Below are 10,285 nucleotides of genomic sequence, written 5' to 3' on the forward strand. Positions count from 1 at the left end.
AACTCAAGGTGCTTTTCCAAACTATCCATTTAACCAGCAATGCTTGAGTCTGCTTTAATTTTACCTAAATGATTCCACAGGTAACACAGCACTAAAGCACTGTTAATTTAGCATAGCCATTTTCAATTAATTCAACCAAATTGTACAGCTTAAATTATTTCGCAGTCAATCTCCTGAGAGAGATAAATTGATGAGTTATTTACCTGACAAAACATCATAACCTAAACATGCGAAGCAGTTGATGCACAAAAGGGAATAGTTCACTCCCTATTCACTTAATTGATTGTGGAATGACAATATGGTTAAAAACTACAGCAAAATGGATCAGATTTTTAATACACAGAGAACTGCTTTATCCAACTGGGTTTTTTTCCAAAAAAAACTTAAACCAACCCAACCAAACAAAAACACCCCAAAAAACTGCCATTCACAAAAAAAAAAAAAAAAAAAAAAAAAAGCAAGCAAGGAATCATCTGCACAATTACTTTCCCCAAAATCCACAATTTAGGAAGATTTCTATAATACTCATAGACTTCTTACTCAGCAAATTTCTGTCTTGCCTTCCTCATGCCTTGCACTTCCATAGCAAGCCAAGTGCCATGAATCTGTTACAGATGTTGTAAACAGCTAAAATCTGGTAGGAATAATTTATGATGTCTTATTTAACAAAACTTATTCCTCAACTTTTATTAAGGAGTTAAAATAAACACCTTGAAGTTCAGAGAGAGAGAAATAACAGAGTTCTCTTAATCCAGTGATAAATGATAGCTCTTCATATTCCTCCCCCCAGACAAAGCTCTGCACCCAAGTTCACAGGGATAACTCAGATGACAAGGTGCTCAAAGAGATCCCTCAACTGCCCTTGTCTGATCTACTCAAAGCAGGCTCACTGATGAGGTCAGACCAGGCTGCTCAGGCTCTGTCCAGTCATTTGTATCTAGTTGTACAAGTAAATGTTATATTTCTCTCTCCCAGATCATTTACATTCTTTCTGCTTCTTGGTTTCTTAACACATTTTATACCTCTCAGAAACTTTTTTCACTCTGTCTTCTATCATACAGACTTTGTAACATCCACTCAGTGAAACGCCAGCCAGAACCAATGTGCTCAGAATCAATGATAATTGTGATAGTATAAAGGTTCATATTTGAAAAAATTACACCTAAGCCAGTAATGTACTTTGAACTAGTAAGGTATTTGTAGAAATAACAGTACTTCAAAAGTCAATTTGTGATCCTGTGAAATTCAACACTTTGCTGAGACCAGACAGGACTGTAGCACAAAACCCATCAGCACAATGGATTCTTGCTTTGGAAACATAAAAATTTAATGCATTCCAAGCAAACATTCGGATCTGGATGGATGTCCAGCCTTTTAGCTGAAATATGTGTCTATACACAGTAATGTGTTCGTTTCTATCTGACTGAAATGCTTCACGAAGAAATTAAGAATGACTGTTTTAAGAATAACATTTGGATTTATGCTGGCTCCAATAATGAGAATTCAGGATGCTCTAATGCCAACAATTATTAAACAATGTGAACATGGCAGAAATAAAATTATTCTGATCTCAAGGTCTGCATATGCATACCTTGCAATATTAGTACTACATATAAACACTTAGGAGGACTTTTATCAAATTGTCTATGCCCTCCAACATTTTAATACATGTATTTAATATATATTTGTCCACCTTGGAGTGTAACAGATACCTTCTTAACTTAACCTATTTTTTTCTTCATCCTGGTACACTAAAAAAAGTAAACAAGCCAAAGCAATTGTGGCATATGCTTCGTTAGATACATGTGGGTGGAAAGGGAGAAATCAGATCGTGCCAACTGGAAAAGGACAGTACCAGCTGGGAAAGCAGAATTGCTCTCATGCTGATAATGAAACAGCACCAAATCGAGTAAAGAGAATTACAGCTAAAGGTCAACCTCCCTTTCATCTAAAAGATATTCAAAGAGTCTGTTTTGTCTCTGCTTTTTAAGTACTCAGAACAAATTTAGAACTTTTTTTAGAAACATTGCAGAACACACTTATATTCTACACACTGCGAACAGACTTTGCTCATAAATACTGCAACGAATCTAGGCATTCCATAAATAAACTGATTTGTATTCTTAAGTAAAAAGCAACATTCAATTGTCACCTGTTTTGTCTTTCAATATTTTGTAGCTCCCTGTGGTCCCTTTTCAGGTGTTTGGTCAAAGATGTAAAGTATTCCTTCAACAAATTCTGGAAGGGCTGTTGTTTCTCTGGGCTAATTATCTCACTAGAAGGAAAGCTCAAGTTAAACTTCTCTGCAACAGTTTTTACTTTCCTCGGTACCAAACCAGCAATGTCATCTCCACAGTGCCGACAAAAGCTGATAACCACAGAAACGTGAGTGTGGGATTCTCGATCGGCGTTAATAATGTTTTTAAGCTGCTCATAGATTAAAGACAAACCTTCCTTGTCAGTGAAAATCCCAACTATCGTCAATTCTGCAATGAAACGCAAATCAGTTCTTAACTTGGTAATGTTGGGAGTCTTCTCTTCTTTCCTCGCTTCAAAATGTTTTTTCCAAGCCTGAAGTAACGAAGGAGCAAAATCAGCGTATCGCTGGTGGAAGAGGGAACACAAGTGCACAGCGCAGTTCACGTCTGATATTTTCAGTTTGGCCTCCACAATAGAAGCTACTGCTTCTGCAATGTATTTGCTTAAATTCAGGCTATTAAAGTCATGGGACAAGGAGTCCCTTTGTTGCTCTGTAATGGTTTTTAGCTTCTTAACAAAAGCCGTGTTCTTCTTCAGACTGGAGTCCAGCCTGCTGAAGAAGTTTTCCTCCGGACGACTCTCTGGCGCGTTCTGGTTTTTGCTGCGGAGCTCTTTTCTTGCCTGATGGCGCTCCCAAGCCTCCTGATGGAGCTGATGTGCTTCCTCTTTCTCCCTATGAGACATAAAAATTAGTTATTTTTGTTATGAAGCCTTAATCTCAGGGCATCGGTTCAAAGGAAAAAAGGTCACAGCTGGAAAACCTTCAGTAGTTCAAACACAATTTCACCTCACTCTCTTCTAGAATATCTACGAAGTTAATCCTAGAAAGCTAAAGCATCTGCTTCAGAAACTCTGTTTAATTTTTGTGTTGTAAAGGGCAAGTACTACTTGTTACAAAACAGAATTTCTCAGATATTTCTAGGCAGAACATATTAATCCCAACAGACTTTGAAAATATAAACATGAAACTCCATTTACTAGATAGAGATGAAGTTTTGACAGAAGAGGAAACAGCTTTTCAACAGGTTACTATAACACACATTTAAGGACAATCTTTTACTGCCAGACTACTGAAATTGCACAGAAAATTTGGAATAGGTGAAATATATCTGTCCCAGCTAGAATTTGGCTATGATGTTGCCTCAATCTTAAAAGTGAAATATTTCAGACCTCAGAATGGCCAGAATCTCAGCTTTACTGGCCTAAAGATGCCACCTTCAACACTGTACTACTGCTGAGTAACATCCTATGAAAAGTGGTCTTGGTAATATCACATATTAAACTGCCAGGTTACATTCTGAGTTTGCCATCCAGGTATCAGTTGTCTGTGACTGATTAAAAGAAATTACATGTTTCACATCAGATTTGCTCCTGTTATATATGGTCTGTAGGCCTGTTAAAGAGTCTATATTCCCAATTTTTGGACAATAACACTTCATCTTAAACGCATCTGTGCTTCATTATTGTTCTGGATTTGGGCTGGAATCAGTGCTGATAACAGGGTTGTTCTCACTACTGCTGGGATGGGCTTACACCTTCAAGGCCTTTTCTGCTCCTCAGCCCACCCCACCAAGGAGTTGGGAGGGAACACAGCCAGAACAGCTGACCCAAGGGATATCCCAGTCCATATGACATCATGGTCAACACATAAATCTGGGGAAGAAGGAAGGGGAGGGATGATAGGCGTGAGGGCATTTGCCTTCCCAAGTCAATGTTACATTTGACAGAGCCCTGCTGTCCTGGGGACAGCTGGGCGAGTGGGGAATGAATTCCATGTTTTGGTTTGCTTGCCTGGACAGCTTCTGCTTTACCCATTGAACTGTCTTTATGTCAGCCCATGAGATTTCTCACTTTTACTCTTTCGATTCCCTTCTCCATCCTGTTGAGGGGAGGGAAGGAATGGCTGTGTGGGGCTGATACCAGCTGGGGTTAAGTCACAACATTTACTCAAGCGCAGAATTGCACTCTCCATGATCATCACATGCAGAACATTATCAAACCCCCAAAACAGAGACCAAAGTAACAGAGGTTACAAGTGAAAACTCAAAATCTCTTAGAAGACATAAAGCATAATCAGACAGGCACATAAAATTGGTAACACTACATGCAACTTATTAAAAGTAACCCCAACACTTCATCCTTTATAACTCTGACCACAATCCTGATAAAGGAACTGCAGATTTGGCACAATTAAACATTTAAAAGATAACTTACTTCAGTTGAGCAGCTTCTTCTTCTTGTTTCTTTTTCTCTTCCTCCTCTTGTTTCTTTTTTTCCTCTTCTTCAAGTTTCTTTTTTTCTTCTTCTTCTTTCTTCTTTTGCTCCTCTTCTGCCTTGACTTTATCCTCTTCTTTTTTCTTCCGCTCCTTGTCTTCCTTCTTTCTTTTATCCTCTTCCATTTTTTTCTTTTTATCTTCAGGAACCTTTAAAGTCTCTCTCTTCATGCCAACCTTCACATCTTCTTTTGGCTTCTCCCTGGTGCTCACTGGTCGCCTTTCACTAAATTCTTTTTCTTTATTATTTAACTGAGGTTCTTTTTCTTCCATATTTGCTGGCTTTTTGCGCTCAGCTGGCATTGTGTTACCCAGGCAAACCTGCAGAACCACAGGAAAACAAGTACTTTTAAATTGCTGTTGATATTTTAGTCATTTTTTACAGCCCACCCATCTTCACTTAAATCACAAATGCGTCACTCATCAGAATAAAGGTTTACGTTTTCTTGAACTAAGGAATGGACCTGACAGGTAAAAACGAATAAATCTGTGAGCATCTTGCTCTGAAAAGCTGTCCTCAGCATGAATTGTAAAACAAAAGCATCTTGACATTTCTACAACCCAAGGAATGTAAGATCTTGAACATAAACAAGTCCATCTGAAAAAAAAAAAAAAGTCAAAACTGATGAAAACAAAGTACTCCCAACTTAAAAATAAGAACACACTTGATACATCAGCATGCATCTGCACCTGACTGCACCTGACATATCTCCTAAGAATACTCTTCCTTCCTCTACCACTACCTAGGATCATAGGATAATGCAGGTTGGATGGGACCTCAAGTAATTCAAGCTCCTGCTCAAAGCAGTAACTCAGTAATGAGTTCAGACAAGACTGTTCCAGTCTTGAAAAGCGTCAGGGAAAGAAACTGCACAACCCCTCTGGCCAGCCTGCTCCAATGCTTGATTATCATCACTGTGGAAAAAGCATCAACTTGCTTCTTCTTTCCTCACCCCTCCCCAGGTTTCCCCAGCATCTCCAGTACCCAGCACAAGTAGCAGCTGAAGAGCGAGCAGTGCTGACTAAGCTGCACGCACAAACCTCCCTGCCAGCAGAGCAAACGGAAATAATATCAGAAAGGCTGCAATTAGCAAGACTTATCAAAGGCTTAATTTCTCTCTCCTTCTACTCAACCAACATTTTTGTAGGAGCTTTAGCCTCTTTGGGGTTTCCAGCCCTCTAAGCTTTCGTTTTATTTGGCTAAGGACACAAAAGATAACACGTACTGAACACAAAAGGGTAAAATCACAGGACAATTTTGATTAGGAGGAAACTGTGACGAGCACCTATTTCAGCCCCTGCTCCAAGAATATCCAAGCAGATCAGAGGCTTGGCTAAGGCTTTAGTATGTCCAGGAACAGAGAAGCAATGGTCCCCTCGGGACACAACAAGAAAAAGTAATACCAACCTGGAAATTGCCATGCCCCACACTGTGGTTTTATTCATCCTATCCCTGCACAGCTTTGAGAAGCCAACTTCAGCTTTACTATGCTCTGCCATAAGGTTGTTCTAAGACAGTAACGAGATTTCTCCCTCTCTTCTAACAGATCAAGAACCCAGTTCTCTCTGTTTCTCTTCAGATATCATGTCCCCCTTGTGTTATTGGTGATCTTCCAACAGACTTATTTCAGTGTGTCAATGCCTTCTTGGGAATAGAGAACCCACATCTGGATGTGGTAAGTACTGAGCAGAGGGGAAAGATTCACCTTCTTCAGCCTTACAGTTAACTCCTGGTACTACAGCCCAGAATGCAAGGGCATTCTGCTGACCCATGTCAGGGTCAGGTGGGCCAGGCAGGACCACAAGAGGCAACTAGAACCACTTAGGCTTTCACTTCAGGCTAAATTAATTTCTTAAAACCAAAAATAATTTCCACCTATTTACATGCTTCAAGTTAAATGCATGTATAGGTGGGACTGATAGGACACCACTGCACGTGACACTTTCCAAAGAGCCATAATTTTGTTTTTGTTAGTAACACCAGCTTCATTCCCAGTGGCCACCCCTACTTTTGCCTTTCTAACATTTTACACTGGATGATGTATCCACCAATTCCCTGCATCTACTCAGAGTGGATAATGAGACACTTGTATTCTAATCTAATGTAGAGTGCTTCTGGTATAAATTTTAATTATTTTGAGATATATTTATAAATAAGACTTCACAATAAAGAAGATACGTTTCTTAATAAGCATTCCACATTGACTCTGCCATCTCCCAAACAATAAAAAGACAGATTTATATCCTGTCTAACCCACCCAAATGAAACTCTGTATTACAATATTTAAGGTGCTCATCCAGGACTTCTGAAGAAAAAATGGTCTGCAAAAATTTCCAGTATCAGTATTCATATCTGACAACTTACCAACGGGGAACCTATTCATGACTTGGCCTCTGGCAGCAACCGCCAGCAGCGCCAACAGAGAAATGTCTCTGACACTGATTTATGGAAACCAAATCAGCATAGCTTAACAAGCAGTAGCACATTTGGCTCCCTAATGCATGCCTACAACTACAAAATTTCAGATATCAAGATCTCGGAACTATTTGAATTCCAAAAACGCTGATCTGAAAACAGTATTATTATGAAATCAGTACATAACCAAAGAGGGAAGGGGTTGCCAATGTTTAAATGCTGGAACAGCATGTCACAGTTCCAATACTCTGAACAAAATATCCAGCTAGATATGTAACTTTTAACAACATGGTCATTTACCACAATCATTACGGTACTTGAGCTCTTACTAAATTTAGGAACTCAGAATTCTGTTTTAAAGATGTATCTGATGTTTGCTTGTATAAAAGCAAACCAGAGAAAATGGGATAAAAAGAAATGGGATGAAGCATAATTGGGCACATAATGGTTTTGAACACAAAGCAGTTTTATCCACTTTTTCCCAGTGAACACTGGAGTCCAAAAACACCCCAAAAAACCTCATTTTACAGTAGGTTTCTGTTTGGTATCCCAGAACACGTATGCTGCAATACTTCTCACTACCTGCTACGTGTACACCTCCTTATCTCCCAAACCTTTCCGATGGCTCTGCCAGCTCCTTTGTGCGGACACCAAACGCCCGAGGGCAGGAGGAGGAGGTGCGGCTGCTGCCTCCAAGTTACCCCCGGGCTGATGCGGCACAGAGCTCCGAACACACGGGCTGAGCTCCCAGCCGGCACAGAGCTTCTGTGACAGGCACAACCGTCCCACAAGCAACTTCCCCAAAAGCTGTTGAAAGAAGGGAAAAACGGAAACAACTGGCTCACCTGAGCCTCATTTCCATAGGAAACAAGGCTGAAGATGGCATGGGAACATGAAGAGGAACTTTATGCTATTTAATATCTCCCGTTTACATGAACGTATTGATAAAAAGGCACAATAATGACGTGAACTGCAAAAGCCAACAGATAGGACAAACCACACTCACATCAGAATATTAGGAAGGACGGAGAAAACAGAGACAAGACAAACATCCCTATGCCAATGGACTCTTGGCAGCCCATTTCTGTAGTGACACACACACGCTTAGCACTCCTTCTCAGTTATTACCTATTACCAGTCATATTACAGATAATATGTTTTTAGAGGGAACTATTTCTCTTAATTTTTCAGTATTTGATGTACATTGACACACTTGTGGTTAAGTCAATTTTTATTGTACTCAACTTTCTACCTTTTTTTAACAATAATCTTGGACTTTGAAAGAATGGGACTGGGTTCATGATACCCTGAGCTCAGAGACTTAAGAAATAGTCTTGAAATACAGAAGTAACATTTAAGAAAAATCATCCATGTATTTACTTTTGAGGAAAGCAGAGAGTAATACATGGTGTTCAGCATCGTGAATCTACTTACAATTCAGAACAGAAGAATAAACATCGACATCTTGGCCCTCAAAGCAATCCTCTCAAGTCAATAAAAACAGTCTACTCTCAAAGCCTGGAGTAACATGATCCAGAATCCCCATCCTCAGAAACACAAGTATGAGGGAAGGAAATACAGCTCTATTAAACCTAACACAATGAAATTTTTCACTAGAAGTTAAATGGATTACATAAAGAGTCCTGTCTGCAGCTACAAAAGAGATATGGGAGATAACAAATGCAAGCAAGATGTCCCACCTCTGACTGGCTGAAAAGTTTGAAAGAGCAACAAACTACACCATCACTAGTTATCACACCACTAGAAGAGTTTAAGTTCCAAGAACTGAAATGCAATTAAGGTTCTCTTAATGCAAGGGAAGGTGCATAAGAAAAATACCCCAGTCAGAGAGGAGAAAATAAACTTACAGGTTTTGGAAGATGAGACACGGCACAAAGGAATTTAAAAAAAAAAAAAAAAAAAAAAAAAAAAAAAAAAAAAAAGTAGCGCAGTAGTGCAGAGAGAGAGAGAGAGAGAAAGAATTCCCACACCCAGCAGCAGCAGGGAAAGTTCACAGAATCACAGAATATCCTGACTTGGAAAGGACCCACAAGGATCATCAAAGTCCAACTACTGACACTTCACAGGGCACCCCAAGAGTCACATTATGTACCTGAGAGCACTGTCCAAGCACTTCTTGAGTTCAGACAGGCTCGGTGCTGTGACCACTTCCCCGGTGAGCCTGTTCCAGTGCCCAACCACGCTCTGGGTGAAGAACCTTTCCCTGATATCCCACCTAAACCTCCCCCGACACAACTTCAGGCCACTGACACATCTTCTGGCCGGCCTGCCGAACAGCCGGGCACTTTTACTTTCGCTTCTACACCTCTCGGAAGAAAGCGTTTTGCTGCCAGACTTGCAGGAAAGCGCTTTGCACCGTGAAACAGAGGCCTATAGACAAAGCACTAAATATAAAAAGACTCCTTCGCTACCGCCCCAATCCCCGCTCGCAGCTCTCCCGCAGCCCGGGCCCTTTCCCGGGTGGGACCAGCGGCTCAGGAACTGCAGCTTCCGGTCCTCCCGGCCGCCCTCTCCCCCGTGCTCTCGGGCACCGTCACCCGAGCCTTCCCCGCTCCGAGCCCCACTGCCCCTCCGCCTCCGGAACCCCTCTCCCCGTGCCCCCGCCAGGCCCCTGTGCACTCCTCCCGCCCTCCCCAAGACCCCTTCCTCACACACGCCCCGGCACCGCCCTCCCGTCCCGTCGGTGCCCGCGGTACCTGCGCCCGGTGCCGACATGGGCCCGCCCGGCGCCGCCGCCGCCGCCTCCTCCGCCCCTCCGAGGCCCCCGAGCGCTTCTCTCCTCACGGCGGCCGGGCCGCCACCGCGCTGCCTGACCCACGGCGCCGCCCCGACCGAGCCCGCCGCGCCCGCCCCGCCACGCCCGGGCGCGAAGGGAGGAGCGGCGCCGCTTCACGGCGGCAGAGCCGCGGCTGCGGGCGGCGCGGAGCGGCGCCTCTCGAGGGGCGGGGGTTAAGGCAGCGCGGAGGGCAGCCCCGCGCGGGGGCCTGGCGGCGGGCGGGTTACCGGGAGCAAGAGGCGGAAGGGGAAGAGGAACGGGAGTGAGAATGGGAATGGGAGAGGAAAAGGGTTCGGCCCCGCGTCCCTCACAGCGGCGGGGAAGGGGGGAAGAGGCTCTGGATGTCGCTTCCTTGGTGGCCCCAGCGCACGGCTCGGCTTGTGGCCGCGCGTGACGTCACTGCAGTGACGTGTCTGTGCCCTCCAGGCGTCACGGCAGCCGTCGTGTTCGCGGGTGGGGCCCTCAGGTGTCACCGTCATAAAACATTGGCGTGACGGTGTCTGAACACCAAATTGCCGCCTAAGGGGTGGTTTAATGGGC

General features: G+C 43.0%; 1 protein-coding gene across 3 annotated transcripts in view; it reads right to left on the reverse strand.

Moving 5' to 3' along the window:
- The window catches only part of UPF2 (UPF2 regulator of nonsense mediated mRNA decay), a 53,189-nt gene extending 43,424 nt beyond the window's left edge, over positions 1-9,765 (reverse strand). Inside the window, exons 1-3 of one of the 3 annotated variants that reach the window (XM_040062204.1) lie at positions 9,666-9,765; positions 4,474-4,853; positions 2,153-2,932 (exon numbers count right to left, since the gene is read on the reverse strand). In XM_040062204.1, coding sequence (XP_039918138.1) covers positions 2,153-2,932; positions 4,474-4,835 — 1,142 coding nt within the window. In that variant the 5' untranslated portion in view covers positions 4,836-4,853; positions 9,666-9,765. Of the gene's footprint in view, positions 1-2,152; positions 2,933-4,473; positions 4,854-9,061; positions 9,445-9,665 lie in introns of those variants that run through there. The other 2 variants (XM_040062205.2, XM_058420276.1) reach the window with 2 other exon arrangements.
- Between the last annotated feature and the right edge of the window lie 520 nt (positions 9,766-10,285).

The sequence above is a fragment of the Hirundo rustica genome, chromosome 4, assembly GCF_015227805.2.
Source record: "Hirundo rustica isolate bHirRus1 chromosome 4, bHirRus1.pri.v3, whole genome shotgun sequence".
Taxonomy (NCBI): domain Eukaryota; kingdom Metazoa; phylum Chordata; class Aves; order Passeriformes; family Hirundinidae; genus Hirundo; species Hirundo rustica.